Source organism: Solanum verrucosum, unplaced genomic scaffold (assembly GCF_900185275.1).
Source record: "Solanum verrucosum unplaced genomic scaffold, falcon-dt-bn FXZP01000261.1, whole genome shotgun sequence".
In the NCBI taxonomy this organism is placed as follows: domain Eukaryota; kingdom Viridiplantae; phylum Streptophyta; class Magnoliopsida; order Solanales; family Solanaceae; genus Solanum; species Solanum verrucosum.
The window spans coordinates 14,010,829-14,038,336 of record NW_026019969.1 but is presented as its reverse complement, the minus strand read 5'-3'; the positions used below and the strand labels follow the sequence as shown (position 1 = coordinate 14,038,336).

General features: G+C 30.2%; 2 protein-coding genes, 1 non-coding gene and 1 pseudogene across 3 annotated transcripts; 2 read left to right on the top strand and 2 right to left on the bottom strand.

The window, feature by feature from the left end:
* Positions 1–7,959: 7,959 nt before the first annotated feature.
* On the top strand, positions 7,960–12,018 carry LOC125816666 (BURP domain-containing protein BNM2A-like). The gene is made up of 4 exons (XM_049496288.1): positions 7,960–8,023; positions 9,938–10,022; positions 10,377–10,460; positions 10,719–12,018. Exons 2-4 carry the CDS (start codon positions 9,969–9,971, stop codon positions 11,829–11,831), a joined length of 1,251 nt encoding a protein of 416 aa, XP_049352245.1. The 5' UTR covers positions 7,960–8,023; positions 9,938–9,968; the 3' UTR covers positions 11,832–12,018.
* A 6,368-nt stretch (positions 12,019–18,386) lies between these two features.
* LOC125816932 (U6 spliceosomal RNA) lies at positions 18,387–18,488 on the bottom strand. Its single transcript, XR_007442255.1, has one exon. It is a non-coding gene; the product is annotated as a U6 spliceosomal RNA (small nuclear RNA).
* Positions 18,489–19,881: 1,393 nt separating this feature from the next.
* LOC125816663 (BURP domain protein USPL1-like) lies at positions 19,882–21,460 on the top strand. The gene is made up of 2 exons (XM_049496286.1): positions 19,882–19,965; positions 20,074–21,460. Exons 1-2 carry the CDS (start codon positions 19,921–19,923, stop codon positions 21,271–21,273), a joined length of 1,245 nt encoding a protein of 414 aa, XP_049352243.1. The 5' UTR covers positions 19,882–19,920; the 3' UTR covers positions 21,274–21,460.
* A 705-nt stretch (positions 21,461–22,165) lies between these two features.
* On the bottom strand, positions 22,166–24,216 carry LOC125815094 (cysteine--tRNA ligase CPS1 homolog, chloroplastic/mitochondrial-like; annotated as a pseudogene).
* Between the last annotated feature and the right edge of the window lie 3,292 nt (positions 24,217–27,508).

Genomic DNA, 27,508 nt, shown 5'->3' with positions numbered 1-27,508 from the left:
ATTTATTAAAAATGTCAATATTTTAGTTTGTTATATTATTGATTTATGTATTTTTTTCTTTAATTTAACTTAATAAAATACAACTAAGCAAATAACAAATTAGAGAAAATCAGGGAGAGAATCTTTCAAATTAAGTAAATAGTGTTGAAAATATTTTATTACTTACTCTACAGATTAGGAGACTAAAATAGGCACAAATTCTCTCGTCTTCCTCATCATCCATTAACGACTTTCAATTCTCCATTGATGATCCTCCTTCTTCGTAGAAAGCAAGACAGAGTTTTACCGGAAAAAAGAAATTGATACAGATTAAGAGACTAAAATAGGCGACAAATTCTCTCGTCTACCTCATCTTCCATTAACGACTTTCAATTCTCCATTGATGATCCTCCTTCTTCATAGAAGACAAGACAATTGATCAAAGTTTTTGCCAGAAAAAAAGAGATCCATTCAAACAGATAGGCATACAAATCGACGCTAGACAGGAAGTTCAAGGTTCTGTTGAATTTGTTGCTTGGTGCCTTGTTCATCCCTGTTTTGCTACGGATGAGATCTAATCTTATTTGGTGTTCCAAATTTTTTTTTCATAAACATCTAGCCAGTTTTTTCATGTAGTTTTTTTATTCTAATTTTTGTTTTCGACATTTGAGTTTACTTTTTTTTTCACTTGTGTTTGGTGCGGCCTTTTGTTCTGGAGGAAGCTACCACCGTTCGATAGGATGATCGTAAGGCTATCATCGCTCCAGACAAAATAGTTATCCATGTAACTATATTGTATTCCACAAAAATTGAATATAAAATCATCAACAAATACAAATTTACATTCATATAACAAAAAGTATTCATGATTGAGTTATGTATGTATTTTACTTTCATAGTGAAAACTAAAAAGTGTATCCAATGCTCAAAATTGTATTACATGGCTGCCAAATATATTTTTCTTTTATTTGTATTATAAAAATATTACTGATTGCATCACAATTTAATCTAATCATTACATATGAATACGATTTAAGAAAGGATACAATATTCTGGAAGAAAATAGCATACATAGTGGAAATAATACAATCTTTTGAGAAAGAATACAATATTCTAAAAAATTACAAATTGACTGTGAAAGAAATAGGATGCATCAACGCTTAAGAAATACAAATCCATTTGGCATACCTATTGGATTGACTATAAACTAAAAAATAAATACAATGTTCTTAATAAAAATACAAATGTTGAGTAAAAGAAAAACAATTGATAAACAAAAATTAATATGAATACAATTTTTGCAACCTTCTTCTCTCACTCTCTCTTTCTTCTTCTTCTTCTTCTTTTTCTTCTTCTTCTTTGTCTTCTTTGTCTGCTATGTTATTTTTTCCGATTTTTTGTTCACCAAAGCCAAATCTGAATCTGTATTCACTTGTGCATTAGTAAATCTCTGTCTCGTCATCCAAAAAAATTATAATTACTCGGAAAATTTTAAAAACTTTCATGTCAAAACTTCCAAACAAATTAATGATTCAACAGTTAATGAATAATTGATTCTCATATGATGATTGAACCATGTTTTATCACAAAATAAACTATACTGCACACATAATACATACAACAGATATAACATAATGAATACAAAACCATCAAATAATAAAACATGAATACAATCTAAAATAGCATCACTATTTCTTAAAAAATGAATACAACTATATAAAGTAAATATGTATCTTTAATTGACTGGTTACAAATAACACCCTTACAATGTCCACAACTAGAAAATGATACATAGATATGATGAGTCCAAGTATGTGGGTATATTATCAAAACTAACAGAATGTCCACAAATACAAAAAAAAAATTAAGGAATACAATATCTATACTAACAAACCCACAATATCCATAGACAGTGACAATACTATTTTATATCAATACACATATTTAATGAATTTTGAATACTATTTTATTTCAATACACATACTATTTATATTGCTAGAAAATTATTGATTTAGTTTGATACCTCTTGTAATCCTCTTAGATTCGGCCATTAGAGAGTGATTTTGAGGTTTTCAAACCCTAAACGAAATTTATCAAACAATTTTTTTGAATGATTTAAACAAAAATAAAATCAGTAAACAAACCTAAAAATCGGATAAAGATGCATACCTTAATCAAAGGGATTGTTGTTAATATTTTTAGAGATATATTTTTCAATTTCTGAAGAAAAAAAATTCGGAAAGAACGGAAGAGAGAGACGAGAGTTGAAGGATGAAGAAGAATTGGAAGAGGGAAATCAATGAGAGAGAAAATACTTCTTTTTGTTTTTGAAAACATATGAGAGAGAATGAGTTAGAAAACTGTAATTAAGGTGAGGTAACCTATAGATGTTTTTAACAATTATGTTAGAATTTTTGACTAATTTACTAATTTTTCCTTATTTTTATTTTTAAATTTCTACTTTTAACATTAAATGTTCTTTTCCTAAATTAGTTTTAAGTCTACTGAGAACACATATTAACTAGTATTACATTTTAGTGTAGCTTATAAAGTTACTTTACACAATTTAGTCAAATTTTAAATGCTTAGCTGAATTGGCCGGAAGGATGAGCTGAAGAGCCCTAAAGAGATGTTATTGGGCTACATGCCCTTCTTGACCTCTAAAAAGTCCAACTTTAGAGCCTAATGATATATCTTGATGAGAAAAATCCAATTCAATAAGAATTGTTTCAAAATTTCGTGCACAACTCCAAAAAATCATAAATTACCGGCATGATTATTATAGCAAATTTTCAAAAGGTAACTGCCAATAATTTTTAGAATATCTCTCAATCAAATTATTTACTTATTCATGATGTCTCATCTATTTGCGAATGATAGGCCATCACAAGTTTCATCTAGGTAGCTGGTTCAGTCGCTTTTTTCAGAAGATTTCATGTCATTTGAGAGAAATCAATCAGTGATATTTGATAAAATTTTGATTTGTGTAATAGTGAATAAAACTGTATATGAGTGTATAAATACATATTTTAGGAATCACATAGTTTTAATATGAAATTACAATCTATTCCTCTTTAGTTTGTAATTACATTAATCCCTTAAAAAGTAACACAAACCGGATACATAATATGTAGCTCGGATACATTAAAGAGTATCTCGGATACATTATAACATAAACCAGATACATAATATGTAGCTCGGATACATTAAAACCTAGCTTGGATACATAATATGTAGCTCGGATACATTAAAAACTAGCTCGAATACATTATAAAATAAACCGGATACATAATATGTAGCTCGGATACATTAAATACTGGCTCGGATACATTAATATGAGCTCGGATACATTAAAGAAATAAGGGATTTTAGAGGTTTTTAGAAATAGAAAGGGATATTGGAAATAAGGGAATAATAAAACGTGTATTTCAGTAATTTTTCCTATAATCTATATATATAGAGAGATTTGTATATTATTATATACTAGATGAATACTCTTGTATATCGAATTATGTTTTGAGCCAAAGATTTGTAAGGTAAGTTTTGAGCTATATTATTATATAGCTATTCGGGGTACATTTTTCCTATTTTATATTGGGCGCTCCTTATGACGCCTCTGAATCTAATCAGAATCATCAATTTTGTGAAAATTTGTATGATTTTTAGTTTATTTGGATTTCATGGTATTCTAAATTCTAATATTGTTAAATAATTCATGGAAGAAAAATAAAAATCTTCCATATGTATTTTTTTTTTAGGAGAAAGTTATTGACTTCTATATATGGGTGTACATGACCGGGTTGGTTTGAGTTTTTTAAATATTAAATCAAATTATTTGTGTAAAATATTTAAATTTATAAATCAAATCAAACTAATAAAATTTGGGTATTTTCGGGTTTTTCAACCTCGGGTTGGTTCGAGTTTTTCAAATATCAAACCAAACAATTTTGTCAAATTTTTAAATCAAACCAAACTAATAAACCTCAGATTTTTTTCAAGTGTTTGGATTTTTCTAGTAAAGTATGCATACTAACATATAATTAACTTGTGCTCCAAATATTTCTCTAGTCCAACCAAAATACAACTATATAAGGTGTTCCTTAAAAAAATAACACAAAATATGAGATGAGTGATGGCACTAAAATATTCAATAAAAAATAATTATGAAATCATCATTTAAAAAAAATATTGCAAAGTCATAATGAAAATGATCATAATTTAAAAGTACTAAATCATGCTAAAATAAGTTTAATAAGTATTACATAAATTTAAATTAGATTATATATTTTAAATGGCTAAACCAATGTAAAGCTAAAGAACAAATATTCAACATTATTGTCATTCTTAGTGTTGAATTAATTTATTTTGTTAGCATAGTATTGATTGATTTCGAATTGAGCTTTATAAAGTTACTAATATCTATGGACTATAACATTTATTAGACCATTCAAAATTTTAAGTCTCAAAAAACTTGAAAAAAATATGTTAAAAGATAAAAATTCTGAAAACTTATAAGTAATATTTAGAAATTACATCAAAGTAAATACTTTTATGTATAAAATAAATTTTTAAAATTACATATATAATGTCGGGTTGGTTTAGTCTCGGGTTGACTTTTTTAGTTAAAACCAAACCAACACAAGTATAGTCCTTTTTTTTTTCAATACCAAACCAAGTCAAACCAAATCATTAGTCGGGTTTTTTTTTCGATTAAGAATTACGATATAATAGCATTTATAATGTATTCCTCAAGCAATGTTTTGGTTAGGGGAAGTTATTTCTCAATATCTTTTTTATTTTATATCAGTCATATATAATTAATTGATCATATCAATTTAATTCATTATGATTTTTTTGTTATTCTCGTTCAATGTTTTGTATCACCTCCAAAAGACAAGCAAACATCAATGATCTGAGTAAAAAAATAAATTCAGATGAAGTATAAATACAAAAAGAGCACTTTAAAATACCCAATTGTTTATGAAAATCTTAAAGTTAGAAGTATGATATTTTCAATAATTGATTCTTAGCCATTTTTAAAAATTTTAATTAGTCAAAATGCAAACACAAATATTCTCGGTGTTGTATTTTCTTTAAAATTGTTCATTATGCATTATAAACATTGTTGTATTATAAATACACAAGTCACATATCATTTGAAAGAGTATTTATTATAAAATGGAGAAAATATCTTTTAAAGAATGTGCATAATTCATTGTGCCAAGTTATATAAAACAAAGAGAAAAGTATTGAAAATCTCACTAAATTCGGTGTGAAATATTAGTTTTATTTCTGAGCTATTGACTGTCTTAAAAATATCCTTTTACTTGACTAACTGAACTTAAATAAACTTTGACGAGAGGGAGTTACTCGGATGGTAAGCACCCCTCACTTCCAACCCGAAGGTTGCGAGTTCGAGTCACCAAGGGAGCAAAAGGAGTGGGAGCTCCTAGGGAGGGATAATTTATTTTTATTTAAAAAAAAAAAAACTTAAATACACTTTTGATTTTACAACATGAGTGAAATAGAACCTTTTATTCTCGCCAAGTTTAAGGGCCCGTTTGGCTATGCGATATGGTATCATGATACCATATCATGATATGGAATCATGAGATGAAATTGAAGTTTTGTTTGGACATGCGATATGTAATTTTTGCGTTGTATATTTTCTTATAAACATAAAAATTCCATAAGTTGTAACTATTAAAATAGCCCCAATTGTTTATTCAGTCATATCAAATAAACAAAAAATTATAAAATCGCATAATAAATTATTACAAAGCTATTTGTTCTCCACTTAAGTAATTGTTTTATCTAACTTTAATTTAATAAAAAAAGGGAAAATAATCAAATATGTCATTGAACTTTCAGAAAAGGCTCATTTATGCCATCCATTAAAAAATTGGCTCATCTTTGCCATTACCGTTTAAGAAAAGGCTCATTCATGCCGAATTATAATTGGCCACGAGTAAAAAATGGTTTTGCAAAGCCATTGTTAAAATGTTTGTTCAGAATTTTAATTTTTTATTATAAAAATAATAATGACGTGGCCGAATTATAATTGGCCACGTGTAAAAAATGGTTTTGCAAAACCACCGTTAAAATGTTTGTTCAGAATTTTGATTTTATGACGGGGCCGAATTATAATAGGCCACGTGTAAAAAATCATTTTTCAAAACCACCGTTAAAAAATAATGGCATGAATGAGCCTTTTCTTAAACGGTAATGGCATAGATGAGCCAAACTTTTAACGGATGGCATAAATGAGCCTTTTCTAAAAGTTCGATGACATATTTGAGCTTTTTCCCTACAAAAAAATTGAACATAAATTGTAGTGTACTACTCTTTAATATAATCCTAGGCCTCCCACATAGTACGAACAATTTCCTCATGTTGAACTTGCATTTCTCGATTATGTGACCGAGAAGACGAACTAACATTGTTACTTTGAGCCATTTGTTGGTCATGAATATCATACGCAACTATATTTTCATGCTCATAGACCATAAATATTTCATTAGTACTTTGATATTCTCACAAATAATTATGTAATATTGCACAAACTATGACAATTTTCACTTGTGTATCAGTATCATAATGGTTCATGCCTTAGTTAAGAATTAGACATTGATTAGTATATAAAAATAAAAAAAATGAAGAACACCGACAATCGACATGGCAGTAAATGACGTTGAGTATTGAAAAAAAATCACTGCTAATGATTTCAATATTTCTTAAACTAATTAAGAACTAAAGATTAACTAGTATTTAAATATTCTGAAATGGAAATAAAGAAATGAATTTAAAAAATCAAAAATCAAATTTTAAAGAATTTCCAATATGGCTATGACGTGGCACTTATGTGGTTCTAATGTGTCAATGACGTGACGCGTGTGTAATACACTTGCCAACTTGAGACTGATATTATATTTTAGGGTGATATTAATTCACTTCAAATATGTTAAGGGGGATAAATAATTATCCGTAAAGTTTAAGTATTAAAGTAAGTTTTCGTACCATGTTCGGGGGGGGGGGGGGGGGGGGGGGGAGGTTTATGTATTTTCCCTCATAAAAAATAATGTTTGTAAGAGTAATAAACTAGTGCTTCCAAGACAATGCAAAGACATAAAATAAATATTATCTCTTTAAACAAAGTTGATAGGAAATATGTAACTAAATACTAATAACTTACACATAAAATATAAATGTGCACTTATCAAGGCTATAAAATAAATTTATTAGTCAACAATCGATTGGTGTGAGTTAAAGTGACTATATGTTGGTGAGAATAATAAATTTTATGTCGGTGAGAATAATAAATTTTAAAAAGTAATGATGTGATTATAAATTTTATTTACATATGAAATAAATTAGTAGATATAAATGTGGGGTTGTTTTAACAAAATATAAACTCGTGAATCAATTTTTGTATTAAAATATCTCAAATCATGATATGGAATTCCCATATAATTTCATATCATGGTTTTTGGAGAATATGAAATCACATCTCATGATACCATATCATGAGATGGAATCAGCGTAAAATCGCATGTCCAAACGCTGATTCCATCTCACGATACCATATCGTGATATGGTATCGCATGGCCAAACGCCTACTAAGTATATCCAACACTTCTCTTGATTTTTTATTAAGAGTAGCATGTCCCTACAAGAGTTTGAGACCACTTGCTATTTCATGTGACAGATTATGAGTATATCTTTGTTTAATTATTGAAGTAGGGAGTGTTTTTAATACCGACAATGATTAAAAGACGAAACGAATAATTTACACCACATTTTATCGCACGTTGCTATTTTATCATTAATAATGGAGGTAGTACACGTGTAGGATATCCGAAGGATCAAGTCACTTGATCCAACGGCTATCACTCTCCCTTGCTCCCTATTTAAGATAAGTATACCTTGACTCAGAACCATAGCAGCTTTCTACTAAGCAAAAAAAAAAAAGAAAAAAAAAATGTTAGCCACTAAGAAAGCTCAGTAAGAAAAATCAGTTAGTGCCTATCTAGCTTCCTCGGATACAGTAGGTCTTATCCATCTTCTTTATATCGTTTTTTCTCCCATAGGGAATCGTCTATACTTTTTTTTTTCAATATTTTATCGTATCATTTTATTTTTTATATTTTTCTTAAATTTCTAAGATAAAAATAATATTTTTTTAGATCTTATGATTTTAAACTAATGATATATATAATGTACCACAATATTCGTTAATCATATGATCTTAAACACGTCATGAGAAAAGTTGAAATTGAAGAGTTAGTCAAAAAAATAAATTTAAACAGAAAGAGTATGATAATTTTGTGAGAAATTCATAGTTAATCATGTTTAATGACAGATCAACGATAAATTATCATAAAATCTTGTTTATATAATATTCACATTAAAATTCTCTAGCAAGTGTTTATAAAATTTATTTGTATTTTATTTACATAATGTTTGTATATATTATGGGTTCTGTCCATTTGCATAGCTGCTGCTGTTTTTTCTTAAGTCTTTGATTAATTCTGTTGATATTATTTTCTTGTTTATTATGGATCACGTACACATGTCTCGACTAGTGTAGAGTTTTTATTTTCATATCTTTAATTTTTATTCTTGCAAGTACTTTTTAGCTTTCTGCACTCATTAATTTTTTATTCTTCTTCTATTTCTCGTATTGGCCCATTAAATTATATATATAAAGCAATGAGATTTTTTTTCCCTTAAAGAAGAAGAAGCTATGCAAGTTTGCCTCGATTTGTAGCACACGAAGAACACATAATTGTTTCATCTGAATGTATATAAAATATATAAAGACTGATTTAGTGGATTTTATATGGACTTACTTATATCTGGTTTGATTAAGCTTTCAAAAATATTTACTTATTTTGAGAAATACATTTTTGTCAAAAATACGGTTAAAAAGTATCAATTTATATTTGATTTATTAATTGATTTGAAAAGTAATTTGCCTAACATTAAAGCAATAATTTGTGTTTACCAACCATAAATTACTGCCTGCCATTGGCAAAAAAAAATAAAATCAAATGGATTAAGTCAAAGAGAAACTTCTACTCTCTAAAAGAATTATTATTTTTTTTAATTTTTTTTTTTTGACCAAACACTCTTCAAAATAAGTATTTTTTCAAAGTTCAATCTAACACGCTAGAGGAGGAAAAAGTTCATGTTGGTTGCCTATTACTCTTCAAAATAAGTATCTAGTGTTTGCGTCACATTATATTAGCTTATTACTCTAATAATTTAGTGATAATTAATAATTTGGGGCCAAACACTAGCTTAAAGAAGACATCAAAAAATAAATTTTGATTTATGAGGTTTGACACTTCAGTATATTCAATAATAATAAGAGAATAAAAAAGAATTGGAAAAGGTAAATAAATGAATAGTAATAAGCAATCAGGTAAAGAAAATACTACTACTTTTATGTTTTTAATTACTTGTCTAATTTTTCTTTTTTATTTATCTCTTTTTACTTGTTCATTTTAATAAATCAAAAAAAGACAAAAAAACTTTATCTATTATATCCTTAATTAATTAGTTTTGAAAAAGATAAAACTTTTTGAAAATTTTAAATTTTTAATTCATCCATTTCATAATTAATAGAGATAAAATTGTAAACTCACTATGTTAATTATTATTTTCTTAAAATGTGTCTTAATTTAAAAAATAGAAAAGTAATTAGCATGATTTTTCTTTTAAAATAAAATATACATATAGTTGGGCCCCACCCTGCTTTTGAACATTGGGTCCATTTGTGCAGAGACTCTTTAGATGCCACTCATGCCACAACATAAATCTAATCTAAAGAATAGACTAAATTATGGAAGTGCATTATTTCAAATCAGATAAATAATCAGTGCTACTATTACTTGCATTCTTATCTTCTTCTTTTTTTGGGGGGTCATTTTACATTTCTACTATTTATCAACTCCAGGAAAGTTTCTCAAGGACTCAACAGAACAATAATGGATCTTAAGCTTGGTTTTTATGTTCTCTCCCTAAATATCCTAATTCAGCTGGTAATTATCACTCTCTTCTCCTCATTCTTAACTACACTTTTTATATAAACTGTAATTAAAATGTTAAGAGCATTTATATTATATGTTGCTCACTTTGGAATCGTTTGGTAAGATGTATAAGAATAGTGTTGAATGTGGTGTATTAGCAATCTAGACATTAGCGATGCTGGTATTAATAATACTTGAGTTAAAGTGTTAAACCCCTTTGCATTATTAATACTATGGATTTTTTCATGTATTAGTTATGCATAACTTAATACTACCAAATAAAGGGTATAACTAAAAATGTACCAAACAAAGTAAAACTAATGCATGCATTATATTTTCTAATGCATTCTTCCTAATGACTTGTAGGTTGCTTATGGAGCAGAAGCTAGGAAAATGGTTGAAGGGAACCTGCAGGGCAAAATATTGAACTCTCCACTTGGTCAAATTGGTGTAACATCATATGGAAATTTGCAAAATACAGACGACACTAAAAATTACTTGATATACAACAACCATGGAGACAACAACCATCAACAAGCCAAAACAGAGAATGCCCAAATTGGTATCACATCATATGGTGATCTGCGGAATGAGGACGACACTGAAAATTACTTGATATACAACAACCATGGAGACAACAACCATCAACAAGCCAAAACAGAGAATGCCCAAATTGGTATCACATCATATGGTGATCTGCGGAATGAGGACGACACTCAAAATTACTTGATATACAACAACAAAGGAGACAACAATCATCAACAAGCCAAAACAGAGAATGCCCAAATTGGTGTAACATCATATGGAAATTTGCAAAATACAGACGACACTGAAAATTACTTGATATACAACAACAAAGGAGACAACAATCATCAACAAGTCAAAACAGAGAACGCCCAAATTGGTTTATCATCATATGGTGATCTGCGTAATGAGGACGACACTCAAAATTACTTGATAGACAACAACAAAGGAGACAACAATCATCAACAAGTCAAAACAGAGAACGCCCAAATTGGTTTATCATCATATGGTGATCTGCGGAATGAGGACGACACTCAAAATTACTTGATAGACAACAATCATCAAGAAGCAAAAACAGAGAATGCACATATCCATTCATCATCCCACATTGATCCTTCTTTAAGAGTTTTCTTCCTTATGGACGATCTAAAGCTAAGAAAAGAAATATTTATCTCCTTTCCAAGAAGGGATCTTTCTCCCTCTCCAAAATTCTTGAGCAAGGAAGAAGCTAATTCCATTCCATTTTCACTAAAGGAACTCCCAAACCTCCTTCAACGTTTCTCATTCTCTCGTAACTCTCCAGAGGCGAAAGCTATGGAAGAAACACTGAAAGTATGTGGGATTCCACCTATAAAAGGAGAAACAAAGTACTGTGCCACATCACCAAAGGCAATGATTGATTTTGTTCAAGAAATAATGGGAGAAAAAACAGAAATCAAAGCTCTATCCACAACTCATTTCTCAAATTCAACTCCCCTGCTTCAAAAGTATACTATTTTGGATACTCCAGAAGAAGTAGAAACTCCTAAGATGGTGGCATGTCATACCATGCCTTACGCTTACGCGATTTTCTACTGTCATCACACAGTTAGCAAGAGCAAAGTGTTCAAGGTTTCATTAGGTGGCGAAAATGGTGATAAAGTGGAAGCAATTGCTGTTTGTCACTTGGATACCTCTGAATGGACTCCATCTCACGTATCTTTTCGAGTGCTCGGTATATCATCAGGAACATGCCCAATTTGTCACTTTTTTCCATCAGATAATCTACTCTGGGTTCCAAAATTCGCCATTGCATAAGTGATTTGAAGGAGCACTCTCTCCATGTTATCAGCAGCTTTGTGTGCTACTGTTTGATTACTACCTGTTATTGTGAATTAGTAATATTTTCATGCATCTTTTCTGTACTGTTTCAGTGTGCCTCTTGTTTTGCTCACTTTTCAATGGTGAGATATAAATAAAACTAGTAATATGATTTTCTGGTTGATTCATTGTCATCAAATTTAGACTTCACACAAAAAAAGATTGCAACTCAAAGATGCTGATTGGTTGATTTGTTTGTATATGTTTTAAAAAGGAACTCTGGTTATGTTTAGTAAACTGACAAATCAATGAAATCGAGTCATTTTTTTCTTGATTTGAGAGTTTTCATCCAATTGAGGGTACATGTGACAAGTTTATAGACGGTGACAGTAAAAATAACTCTATTTTAACGATAAAGGCATAGTCAATTAATAAATCAAAGTAGAAGATATTTTTGACCCTTTTCCCTTAACTGATTTACCAAACGATGAGTATTTGCGTACTTAGCCCAAAACAAAAGAGAAATTTCACCAAAAATTGTACGGTCTTTAAAGCCCAATGCCAACAAAATATAAACAAAGCCTAGTCCATCAACCCAAATCCTTTGATCAAATACGCCTCATCCCAATTTGGGTGTGTGGTACCGAGATGCTTTGAAAAATATTTTTCTCAATTTTTTTTTTTTTTTATAGCAAATTTATCACTAGATAGTGTCTAGTGACCTTTTATTAAACATAAAAAATAAAATCATTAGGGATAAGTACAAAGAAGGGGGGTTAGACCTTGCTAATCCTAATCAAGTAGGAAAAAACAAGTTCCTTAAGTGAAACCTCAAGTTCATTGTCTCCACACCCCCAACCCAAACACCCTCACCCCTCTTTTGACCACCCATCCCCACCGCCTCGTGAACCCCAACTCCGCCATCACATTCAACTCATACTATTTTTTTAGATTATATATAAATACTCTTGGATAAAAAAAAAATCTCACTTACTAAATATTAAAAAATTGAATAATAAAGTGCAGTTGTTTTCCTATATATTGTTCACAGAAATGGACCTAAATAAACTTGGATTTTTTAATCTAACAAGTAATCTATTTTCCTGTAAAATGGAGAGGGAGTGTGAAAATTTTATAAATCACATATATAAGACTAATAATTTCAAGTTATGACTGTATAATAAAAATTTCAAGTTGTAACAATAAAAAATTTCAGGTTATAACAGTTTATTAAAAAAAAGTTTTAAAATAATAATAAAAAATGAATTTTAAAAAATAATAAAAAGTAAAAAACAGAATTAGTTGTAGTAATTAATTTGAATACATTAATGATAATTCATAATTGCCATAAATTTAGGAGATTCAAAACAAAATAGGAATATTTGTTTTCCTTTTTTTACTCTAATCAGTTAAAAGTATTTCAAAAATCGGATTTTCTTCTTTTATTAAATTTTTCTCTCTTCTCGATTTTTTTTTTTGTATTTCAAAAATCATATTTTTTTCTTTTGTTTTACATTGTCAAATTCGTTTCTTCGAATATTTATACAGGTTGGATACCAACTTCATACATTTTTATTTTTTTAGTTTTATCTTAGATTATGAAGTAAAAAAAATAACAATCATATATGAATTGGATATCAATTTTATACAAATTGAATATCTGACACTGTTATTTCATGTAATCTAAATTGTTGTTCATTTGGTTTTCAATTAATATCCAAAACTAAAACTGTTTTATGTTGAACCCAATTGGTATGCAGTTTTTATATAACTGGTATCCCGGAATTATAATAGACAATCTGTAATTCATATGTTAAGTTTAACAATGAATATGAATTATTTGGTACTATGTTTTTGAGGTTTTTTTCAAACTAAAGTCCAATAAAAATGTTGATATCCAAATTGTGTGCTGTTAGTATCCAACTTGAGAAAACAGTGCATATTATATATAATTGGAAGAAAACAGTGAATATTATATATCATCCAAAACATAAAACAGTAGGAAAAAATAAATATATATTATCCAAAACTTAAAAAGCTTCTAATACTTAAGAGTCTAAGCTCCAATCAACTATCTCAAATTAGATTTTCGTGGTCTTGGTGTAGGGTAATTGCTGGTATCCGGAGCATGTTCTTTTGCTATGCGGAGTCCACCAAATTTGCTAGCAACAATTTCAGTTACTTCACTCTCACTGATCGCACCATCATCGTTTTTTTTCCGTATTGCCATAAGATTGTGGGGTACCTTTGACGATGATACTTTGCATCGATATCAATGAAATTCATATTAAAAACTTCATTGCTGATATATTCAACAAATAAACATGTGTACATACCACAATCACTGAAACAAAAATGAAAGAAAAATAATTTTAAAAAATAAAGTGAATTAATTTTTATGATGAAATCACTAAAAGATAGAAATACAAACTTTGAACTTGACTCTTGTTGAGGCACATTTGTCAGATGCATGACTTCAAGTATTAAGACAGTTTCATACCAATATTATTCTTGTTTCATACCATATTCATATACATATATTAGTTAGATGACAAACTTCATACAAATATTAAGACAATTTCATACCAATATTATTCTTGTTTCATACCACATTTATATATAAAGATATGAGAGATTTTGAATAAGAACTTCCCTGCTAAAAGGTGTATCAACTTCATACCAAAATTAAATCAGTTTCATACCAATTTTAAAACATACTACATACCACATTCCTAAATCAATATTAAGAGATTTTTCATACCAATATTATTCATGTTTCATTCCACATTAATTCATAGAAAAATGAGAGATTTTGAATGATAACTTTCCTGCTAAAAGGTATACAAAGTTCATACCAAAATTAAATAAGTTTCATACAAATGTTAAACATACTGCATACCACATTCACAAACCAATATTAAGTCAGATTCATACCAATCTTAAACATGCTTCATACCTTTTTTGATAAAAATAATAATCAAATTAATATCAATTCCATGATAGTAACTATACATATGTATGCTTATGTCACAACAATTTCCTGTCAAACATCAAAACAAAATTCATGCCACAAATAATATGCAAAAATAAACTGTTATAACAAAAATTCTACTAAATTTAATAATTGGAAAATAAATAAAATAAAATATTTACCCTAACCACTTTTTTGCCCCTTTTGATATTGAGATTTCTGAAGCCTTCTTCATTGTTGCTCTTCTTTTGGAGGGTTTTGATGACTGAGCCATTTCTACATTTGTTGATTTTTTTATTTTTTTGATATTTTTCTCGCTTACAAAATTTGAGTCCGAATCAGAAGGGAGTTCCACCCTTTTCCCCTTCCTCTTTTGTCCCTTCTGATTTGAAGGACTTTCAATTTTCTTTTCTTGAGTTTTCTTCTCCTTTTTTGTAATTTGCTTTTGCTTGAGTTTTCTTCTTCTTTCCTGTAATCTGCTTCTTATTTTGAGAAGTACTAACCTTTTTCGCTGGAGTTGCATTTTTGTTATGCGGTGGCGTTTGAGTCAATATGTTAAACGTCGGAGGCTCTATTCCAATCGTAGAACTCGCTTCTACTAATATGAGACTTTTTCTAGAAGTATGTTATGATTTTTGATATATTTTAACGAAAATCTTGAAAACTTGATTCTTAGTATTGTGAAATCGCCCTTTCTTTCTGATTATAGACGGAATATTTTCTTATTTAGGAGGTGATATTGAGATGTAGAAAAGATTTGAATGGAATATGATTGATGAGGTGAAAAAGGAATGGGTAGTTGTTACAATTTTACTTTTTGAACGTGGGGGTGGTGGGTTACTGACTAGAAGAGGCGTGGTGACATTAGGGGTGTGGGTTTGACATGTAAAAGTAAAAAAGGAACAAGAATCAAGGTAAATTTTCTATAAATGTGTAAGAGATAATTATGGTAGATTATTTATTTATATCATTTAATAAAATATATAAAATTATAAAATACTATTTATTTAATAAAGTAAGATTTTAATTGATTTTTAAATAAAATGTGATCTGTTATAACCCGTAATTAAACCGTTATAAGTAAGAAGATTTTAAAAGTAGCTTTAAAACCTGTAATATTGTCTCTTAAATATATGTGTGGGGTATTTTTCCTTTAAAAGTTTATAGGTTCACATTCGTAATTTATCATTATCGTCAGATTTACTGGATTCAGAATTTATTATTTACATAAGTATATTTTAACACATACAAAGTGTATGTCAAAACGTCACTTGATAGAGTGTATACGAATAATAATAGTTACAGTAAATTAGTAATGCTTGCATATATTAATAATGCACAGTGACGAATCCAAATTTTTTATATTATGGGTGCTCAATTTTTTTTAACTAAAAAATTACTATATAGTATGGTGCTTAATTAATACATTTCTATTAAATATTAAATTTTATACATAAATAGTAAAGTTTGTCATAAAAGACAGTAGTAGTGGGTGCTTAAGAACCCATTATGCACAAGGTAGGTTTGCTACTGACAATGCATGTATTAGTTATGCTTGCATTAATTATATATATATATTTTTTTGCATTATTTGATTTGACGCATTAAAAATAACATTGCATAAAAAAATTTATTTACAAAGATACCCTTCACTATTATGGTAGAAAAGATGTAAAAAAAGATTTTGATGGACAATTGAGTCTTTAACCATGAAATGCATGCATTAAAACCATTGTGTTGCTAATACATAGAAACCCATTATATATTAGCAATACACACCAAACCATTGTGTTGCTAATACATAGAAACCCATTATATTAGCAATACACACCTTAACACACAATAACGTATTACTTATACAGAGATTAGAAAAGAGTATCAATAATACACAAGACTAATATATACATTATTTTTTCTAATACACTCTACCAAACGACGAGTTCATTGAATACTTCAATATGATATTAATAATGGAGGGAGTACACGTGTTTGATATCCGAAGGATCAAGTCACTTGATCACCGGCAATTTAGATTTGATCCCTTTTTAAGAGTGGATATAATATAAAAAGAAAAATGCTCGATTAATTAATTCGGATTCATGGGCCAGAACACGTTTATCTCACATATGCAATTGTCAGCCATGTCTCTCCCTCCTCTCTCCAATTTCTTTTTTTTTTTATCCCTTCCTAGGAGCTCCAACTTTTTTCTACTTTTTTGGTGATTCGAACTCGCAATTTTTGAGTTGGAAGTGAGGGGTGCTTACCATCTGAGCAACTCCCTCTCGTCCTCCAAATGTTTATTACTCCGTCCATTTTTTTTTTATAAAAATAGCTTAGTTTCACTTAACACAAATTTAAGAAAATAAAAAAAGATATTTTAATTTTAATCTTGTGGCCGTAAATATATCACATGAAAAATTGAAAATTAAATTGTTACCAAAAAATGAAAAGGTTCGTTCTTTCTTTGATACTATTTAAAAAGGAAAGAAGGTTATTCTTTTTTAAACGAAACAAGTATTAATAATTTGTCATGACTAATTAATGAATAATAATAATAATAATAATAAATATTAGTACTGTTAATTAATATTGGTATTTGGTGATATTAATGGGTAAGAAGACACATCATGTATTTATTTAGTTGAAATATAAATAGTATGTGCGTAATTTTTTTTTAATGGAAAACAATTGCCACGACGTGTTAATTTAAATATTTTCATTGGTGTGTTACACGTCGAATCTCTTAATTTTGGTCTTATATGTTGGTTTCACTTGTAAATATATGTTTTCATTGGCCTCTCTAACTTTGTATGATTAGTTAGCTTAATTCGCTCCTCCTTTTTAATCTCTAAAGCCTTTTGCATGCTTAATTCATTTTTGAACTCTAACTATAGTTTGGTGAACTTGAAATTAACGATATAGATTAAAAGGTTGTTCGTCAGCTTGAAAATTAAGTCACTTATAATAGGGTAAAGTTGATGTTTAGTTGATTGCTTCTCTTCAACCTGCTCATATTTTATTTAAGTTTCTATATTTTTGTCTTTGATGACCATGATTCACGTGATAATGCAAAGGACAAGTATCACTATATAAACAACTAATGAATTTAAAATCATTTTGTACCAATAAACGTTTTGAGGTGACTTTTAAGGATAGACTTTTCTAAGATCGAGGTTTATGTATTTGGCTAGAAATAATATGTTGCTGTTGTTACAGATATTATCAAAATCTTGCTTAAAATGTTTAGTTTTGAATTTTATGAAAATTTCAAATACATTTCTGTCCTTTCGGGCTAACCCTTCATGCATATGTTGAGGCAAATATATATGTCCCTCTCTAACGCGATTCGCGATATATATGGTTTAGAGTAAAATAATTATTTATATTTGCATGCATGATATGTTCTTCATTGGACAATCTTGATAATTGGTTATGACATTATTCAGAAATTTGTTGATATGGTCAGAGGCGGATTCAGGATTTCGAGTCTCTGGGTGCCAAGTAGGTTCATCGGTTAACTCAATTTTAGGCTTCAGTTGAATTATTCGTCTTATCGGTCTATGACAAATATGAACAATAACAAGATGACAATTTATGTATTGTTATACTACAAATTCTTTGCGCATGGGTCATGCTAATCTTCTCCGCATTGTTTCAATTTTATCAGACGTCTCCAACGAAGCAAAAGTTTATTGTTTTAATTTAGATGCTCTTGTTGAAAGTCGAATTCAAGACCGACAACGGAAGATTTTTTCTCACATGGAAAAAATCACTTTAGTTCAATTGGTTGACTATTTGAACTCTCACTTTACAATTTTCCCTTCCCTTCCCTACCTCCATATATAAATACAAATTTGCACCCCACATTTGGTTGAGATCATAAAGTAAACAAAGTTAAAACTTTCAATTATACTATAAATATCATAAATATTCATCATTCATTTATAATTGTACTCGACAAGTTTTCATATTTTGAAAACGATAAATGACGATATCATTGCTTATATTTACAAATAGATCACGTTTTATGTAACATGCTAGTCAAATATACTTATAAATTACTACTCCATATTAAGACAACTATTAGAAACAAGCAAAAAAAATAATGTGCCGCGGTCATATTAAGGAAGTAAGTTAAAATTGAAAATTAAAAAAGTGCCAGTGCCTCAACGAGCAAGTTAAAATTGCAAATTAAAAAACTGTCAGGGCCTCAGCGAGATTCGACCTCATGACCTCCGTTTTAGAATATGACCCTTAGCCAGCCGCGCCACAAGGCCTTTTGGTTCCCTGGGTGGCACGTTTAATATTTGTAATTATATTATAGATATATATCTATATATACTAGAGTTTCCGTCGAAGCCCGTGGGTGGCGTGGCACCCCTACTAACCTTAGTAGATGCGCCCCTGGATACGGTACAGACTATATTAAATTGTCACTTGCCACAACAGTCCATCTAAGAATAGACTAAAATATGCAAGTGACTGCATTATTTCCAATCAGATCAATAAACAGTGCCATCTTGATTGTCCAAATATTTCCATTATTCAATTTATTTATTTATTTTTGTGTGTGGGGCAGGGGTGTGCATCAGTCAGTTTAATTTTATATTTTATGTATTATTGGTTTTCAATTTATAAATACACTATATCAATAAGATATTTTTTATCATTTTTTTATCCTTAATGTTTCGATTTCTGTTTAACCAATAAGAAAATGCACATAAAATAATCATATTACTTCTCCAACAATTTGGCGCGACTATACAAAAGTGCAACACAAATAAAAGAATTAGGACAATAATGTGAATTGAAAGCTAAAGGACAAAAGTAGTAACCATAAGGTATTGATATTACTATTTATGTATGAGTAGAGTACTAAATTACTATTGTCTATTTGGGATTATCGATTTACTCAATAATCCAATATTAAAAAAATCAAAGATTGAACCAATAACCAAATAAATTTTTTAATAAAATCATTAAAAATCCATTAACCCAATAACAGTTCGATTTATTGGTTGATTCAATTTTTGCACAGCGGGGGTCATTTTATATCTCTGCTATTTATATATCTAAACTTCAGGAAAGTTTGTGAAGGACTCAAAAGGAAAACAAATGGATCTTAAGCTTGGTTTTTGTATTCTCTCCCTAATTCTGCTGGTAAATTTCACTCTACTTTCGTCAGTCTTAATAGTATTATTATTAATGGTTTGTTCAATATTGGTACTATTTATACAAAGTTTTGATTTAAATGTATGATGTTGGCAGGTTGCTTATGGGACAGAAGCTAGGAAAATGGTTCAAGGGAACCTAGAGGGCAAAAGATTGAACTTCCCAATTCCAGATGAAGATGTCCAAAAGACTAATGTCTATTTTTGGATTTATGATAACCAAGGAGAAAATGGTTATCACAAAACAGTAGAGGACGTCCAAGTTCAAGTTCATCCATCATCAAATAACAAGAATCTTGAAAATAAGGATGACACTTATTTCTGGATATACAATAACCAAGGTGGAAATTCTCAGCAGGGCAATCACAAAATCAAGAAAGAGAATGCCGGAGTTCAATTATCATCAAACAACATTGATCATGAAAACAAGGTTGATAATCACAATTGGATATACAATAACCAAGGAGAAAATGTTCACAAGCTGCAAGCGAAAACAGAGAATTCACATCTTTGGATTAACGAGAAACAAGGAGAAAATAAGCATCATCAAGCAAAAAGGGAGAAGGAACATATCCATTCATCATCCCATATGGATCATATAGATCCTTCTCTGAGAGTTTTCTTCCTTATAGATGATCTAAAGATAGGGAAAACAATAACTGTTTCCTTCCCAAGAAGGGATCTTTCTTCTTCTCCGAGTTTCTTGCCCAAAGAAGAAGCTGATTCCATTCCATTTACTCAAAAGGAACTCCCAAACATCCTTCAACGTTTCTCATTCTCTCGAAACTCTCCACAGGGGAAAGCCATGGAAGACACACTAAGAGAATGTGAGGCTCCACATATAAAGGGAGAGACAAAGTACTGTGCCACATCCGCGGAGGCAATGCTTGATTTTGTTCAAGGAATCATGGGAGAAAAAATCCAATTCAAAGCTCTGTCCACAACTCATTTCTCAAACTCAACTCCCCCACTTCAAGAGTATACAATTTTGGATGCTCCACAAGAAGTAGAAACTCCTAAGATGGTGGCATGTCATACCATGCCTTACGCTTACGCGATTTTCTACTGTCATTACACAATTAGCAAGAGCAAAGTGTTTAAGGTTTCATTAGGGGGTGAAAATGGTGATAGAGTGGAAGCAATTGCTGTTTGTCATTTGGATACCTCTGAGTGGAGTCCATCTCATGCATCTTTCCAATTGCTTGGTATATTACCAGGAACATACCCTATCTGTCACTTTTTTCCATCAGATAATCTAGTGTGGGTTCCAAAAATCGCCACTGCACAAGTGATTTGAAAGAGCAGTCTCTCCATGTTGATAGCAGCTCTTGTTGGCTTCTGTTTTACTACTACCTGTTATTGCATGTATGTTTACTAGTAATATTTTCATGTATCTTTTCTGTAGTGTTTCAGTGTACCTCTTGTTTACCTTCCTTTCCTGTGGTGAGATCCAAATTAAATAAAACAGTACGATTTTCTGCTAATGGAACTTCCACAGTTGATTTGTAGTCGTAGAATTTGGAGTTCACACAAAAACGATTGCAACTCAAAAGTGCTGCTTAGAAATATTAAAGAACCTGTTACTAAATGCAAGAAGAAAGCATTGTACTAATAGACATCAGTATGTCAAGATACTACAATGAATATAGATTATTTTATGTTTCGATTGCAATTCAAAGTAAAATTACAGGATGTAATATACTGCTAATGAATAATAATGATGGTGAACGACCAACACGCAGATAGTAGAGCATTCAATTAAAGAAAGGGAAATTATAATTATGCATTGCAATGTGTCCAAAATTTAAGTTACACGTGGATTATTGGATTCAAATCCAGAAGCAATGTCCTATATAACATGATTTACCGATAACCTTCTATTAACAGGCAGAACAAAGCTATAACAGAGAGAGAATAATCATAAAAGAACTCAAATAAGAATTTTAACAAGCTTCAATACTTTTCTACAATGATTCTTGTTTTCTCAATAGTCTCTCTCTACAAGGGAGACACAAAGCATTGTGCCACATCCTCACAGGCAATGCATGATTTTGTGCAAGAAATCATGAGGAGAAAAACTCCAAATCAAAGCTCGGTCCACAACTCATGTTTCACACTCAACTCCCTGCTAGAAAAAGTATACTCAAGGTTTCATTAGGTGGTGAAAGAGTGAGAGCAGTTGCAGTTTGTCATTTGGATATCTCTGAAAGGATTCCATCTCGTGTAACTTTCTGAGTGCTCGGTATATTGCCAGGAACATCCCCTATCTGTCACTTTATTCCATTGGATAATCTAGTGAGGATTCCAAAAATAACCACTGCACAAGTGCTTTGAAGGAAGAGTCTCTCCATGTTGGCAGTAGCTTTTACTTCACTAGTGCCTTATCTGTTAATATATTTATGTATCTTTTCCTGTTTTTTCTAGCTGGTGTTAATAAAACAATAATGTGGTTTGTTGTCATAAAGTTTAAAGAGTTTTTACAGAACACAGATTGCAAACTTAAAAAGTGTGGATTGAAAACATAAACATACCTCTTTCAACTGCTGCAAAACCTCAGCACGAGTTCAACCAGCAGCGAGCAATCCAAGGACATCAGCACTGCCTTCACTTCTTTTTTGATCTCGGTTAGGGACAAAACACTGATGTGGGCTTATCAAATAAGTATTAATAAGTTTATGGTCATCCTGAAAAGCATCTTTTAAAATTGTAGGTGTATGCAAATCATCAGCAAGGTTTGTTTCCAACTCATTATGCAGCCTGTTGATGCATTCTGGGGCATTATCTAACAACAGGTACAGCCACCCCATTTAGTACTGTTGATGATGGCAAGGCTCAAGGCCCGTTCACAATCATGTAAGGTCTGATAAATGTAGAACACAGATTCTGAAGCATATTCTATCTGTGATACTAAGGGCTCGTTTGGTGTGAGGTATAATAACAAATAGTCCCGGGATTAAATTATAGTACCGCTTATTTTGTTGTTTGGTTGGCAAGTTCGGGATAACTTATCCCGGGATTAATAATTAGTACCGGGATAAGTTATCCCTCTCCTTGGGTGGTATAGTAATCCCGGGATAAAATAGGTAAATGACAAAAATGTCTCTTTCAACCCTTTTGTTATATCACTTTTTACATTAATGAAGGGCATTTTTGTAAACAAATAAATTGTTCTTAAAATTTATTATTTTGAATACAACAAACCAAACACTCAATAAAAAATAATCCCAACACAACTTATCCCATCATAACTAATCCCAACATAACTTATTCCAACATAACTTATCCCATCATAACTCATTTTCAAACCAAACGACCCCTAAGTGATTAACAGGAGAGCGATAGTGTGCCCCCAACAAGAAGTGCCTTAATGCAAGGGGATGGTACAATCGAGTAACCTCACGTATAGTGAAAAAGTTCCCTAAAATTTTGATACCTTCTCACCATGTTTGTTAACAAAACCATTATGCATCCAGTAGCTAACATTACTCTCCGGCAAGCAGCGCAATTCTGGGCAATCTCATCCTCATGAGGAAAAATCAAGTCAATTCTACCACCATGTACATCAAAAGAATGTGTTAGATAGTGTGGCGCTCATTGAACTGCATTCAATATGCCAACCCGGTCTTCCAGGACCCCAGGGGCTATCACAACTTGGTTCACCAGCCTTTGCAGCCTTCCACAAGGCAAAATCAGTCGGTTTGTCTTTGTTCTAACCAAACAATGCATAAAAATAATCTATACATAATTAATGCAAGCATAACTAACACATGCATTGCTAATGCAAACATTATTAATACACTCTATTTAGTGTTGTTTTTATATATTCTACCGAATGACCCCTAAGAGATTCCTGGCTAAATTGACCACAACAGGATATCATCTTTTCCATTCTCTTTAGCCCGACCGATTACATTATCATCAATATCAGTGAAATTGGGGATTTAAACAACATCATATTGTAATTATTTCAGGTACCTGTAGAGAATGTCGAAGGCGACATAGGCACGGGACGGGCATGGCCCATATGACTGAAATCTTACGGTGTAACGCCGCAAACATACATCTTCACCTTCCCTGGTTCCGTCGACTGAAAAAGTTCCCCATGTTTCATCATTGTATTGCACAACCGGAATTCCACCTCCTCCGCCATTCCGATCGCCGGCAAATTGTTGCCTGATCGATTTGCTGCTAAGTATGTATTATATGTAGTGGGCGGGAAAAACCATAAATGCTGTAGCATTGCTTTTGGAAATTAGAACTATGAACGAGTTTAGACTTAAAGACTGTACTTTTTTAATTGGTAATGCTAAATGGCGACAAATTTGGTCAAAATTTGGCAAGAAATTTATAAAATTTATAATATTTTTTTTATTTTAAAATAAATTGATTTTTTATCATTTTTTAATTAAAATGTATTAAAGTTAAAAAGGTAAAAATGTTCAAAATGATAAATAACATAGATAAAATACCATTTTGGCCAATTTTTCTGGCCAAAAGAATTTTTCCTTTTTTATTTATATTTATTGCTATTAATTTCCAAATTAGGACGTTCCATTCTTCTATCGGAAAAGGACCAAAAATACCCTTGAACTATTCGAAAAGGTTTAACAATATTCCTCAGTCATCTATTTGGCTAAAAATACACCTCAATCCACCTTTTTGGCCTACTTTTACCCTTAAAACTTAACAGATTTTTTTATTTTTTTATTTTTATTATTATTATTATTATTAGTTATTACATGGCATCTTCCTATTGGATAAAAAAAATCCCCAATTCATCAAAAAAAAACTCCAACCCGCCCCATGGATCTGGTTCCTATCTCTCTGTAATTTATCTGCAAACTAAGAATTCAAAAAAAACTTGTAGCAGATGTTTGACGACCAACTGATCATTAGCATTTCGCACATATACTTACTATAATTTTTATTAATGAGCTAACAACCAATATTACAATCCTCAAAACTCTTAATTCAATTAAAACCTTTTATTATTACTTGCATATCCCTTTCAACTTGCTAATCTCCTCTTCATACCCCATCCCTATATATGTGAACTCCCTATTAATTTGCTTCCTCTACTTTGAAGAAGTAGCTAGCTAGCTAAAAGAGAAGAAAAATAATGATGCATCATTGAAGTGAGAGTATGATGGGTCACTGTTTATGCGGTCAATTTCGCAGTCAAATTGGCACTACTACTACTTCATCTGCACTCTCAATGCTCTTCTCCAATAACCACAGTAATACATTTTATGACTAATCCTTTAAACATGATAATTGCAGAGATTCATGTGTTTAAGAGAGAGAAAGGATCAGATTCATTATTAGGTTTAGTTGGATTTGGGTCATGGGTTGTGGATATGGATCAGAATGGTTTGGAAAAAATTTAATGGGTTGAGGATTTAATTTTATCTAATAGGCAGATGTCATGTAATAAATAATAAAAATAATTAAAAATTTGTTAAGTTTTAAGGGTAAAAGTAGGCCAAAAAGGTGGATTGATGGGTATTTTTAGCCAAATAGATGGATGAGGAGTACTTTTAAACCTTTTCGAATAGTTCAATGGTATTTTTGGCCCTTTTCCGTTCTTCTATTCAAATTTATCAAATTTTGATTGGTTTTTTCAATTTTCGGTTATGAAAAGTGTGCACCGAATTAATTCAATTTGGTTCAATTTTTTAAATTTTGATTTGGCCTGATATTTTTTAAACCGTTCTTTTGATGCGAATAAAAAGTAAAATAAGGACAAAATCAAAGTATAAGTTATGTCTCAAGTGAACATTTATTATGTGCTTAAAAATCACATTTATCTTTGTCAAAAACATTTTACCTCTAAGGGAAACAAAGACAAAAATGAATTCTTTACCTGCCGTATATAAGCAAAAATACAGTTGAATTCCTCTGGAAAATTAATATTTGAAGTTAACTACTATTTATTTATCTATCTATCTATCTATCTATCTATATTACTGTATAAGAAGAGGGAATAGCACACGCCTCTGCATTGACACGTGTGCTTCCCTCAAATTGACCAAAAAAAACATTCACACAATTGCACACGCCTCTGCGTCGACACGTGTGCTTCCCTCAAATTGACCAAAACAAACATTCACACACAATCATAACCGTCCACGTGGCTTTCCTTTTCATTATTGGAAACTCAAATACACCCAATGGGTCCCACATATTATTCTAACCCTACAAAATACATTAAAAACATCATATTATAATGTCCCCATTCACTCATTCCTCTTTGTCCTCTTTCATTACTTTACTACAATATCCGTATTAATATATTTATCTGATTTTAACTTGATATAAAATTCTAAAAGAATATTATTTATAAAATTTGATGATAATAAATTAAAACATTCACGCAATTAAGTCAAAAAGGAGAAAGAGATGGAATAATTGAATACATTGGGCATTTGTAGTCCCCTACAACTACAATTTTGCTAATTAATAAATACTCATTGATTGTATATAAATTAACCTAAGATATCTACATTGGACTTTGTCCATGGTCCCACTTTGGATGTGGGATCACTTTAAGAAACCCACACAAATGGGTCGTTCTATTTCCTTTTTAGTCAGTCGCAAAAGAATGTTACATTCCTTGTTTTTCTTTTAATTTGTTCTATATTTAAAAATTACATAAAAAGTACTTAAAATCACAATGTAATAATATAAGATATTAAAAACAACATAATTAAAAATCATAAAACAAATTTTATTGACTCTTTAATTCCATATTGAAACAAAAGAAGTTTGTTTCAAAATAACATTAAAAGTACTGTAAATTCAAGTAAAATAACAACTAAAAATATTTAAGAATCATATAAGAAATTTAGTTGACTTTCGTAAAAGTACCTACATCGCATAAAATGGAACAGAAAGAGTAATATATATTATTTGAAAATGATATAAGAAGTGTTATAAATCACAATAAATTAACAACTTCAAAATATATTTAACAAAATCACATACAAAAAATTATATAACTCTCCAAATTTCATCAGTGTCACATATATTGAAACAAAGAACTACTCCCAATTTATGTAACTTACTTTCCTTTTTAGTCAGTCCCAAAAGAATGTCACATTTATATATTAAGTAACAATTTCACTATAAAATATTTATTTTACCCTTAATGAAATAATTTACAGTCATAAAAATTTATATAATTCATTTTGGAAAACAAGTTTTAAAAGTTTTCATTTATTTCTTAAACTCCGTGGCGAATCAAACTACCTCACATAAGATGAGACGGAGGAAGTAATATATATTGGGACCGCGCTGGTGCGGGAACCTAATATCTAGTATATATAATATATGAAAAAAGTTATTAGTTATGTTAATCAAGAGTATTTTATTAATAATATTACAGTAAAACCTCACTGAATTAATATAGGTGGGACCATGAAATATTATTATTTTATAAAATTATTATTTAATCGATAAATTAATATTTATTAATTTAAAGAGTGTTTTGTGAAAGCATCATTCATGAACTAGAGTTCATAATTAATGATCCC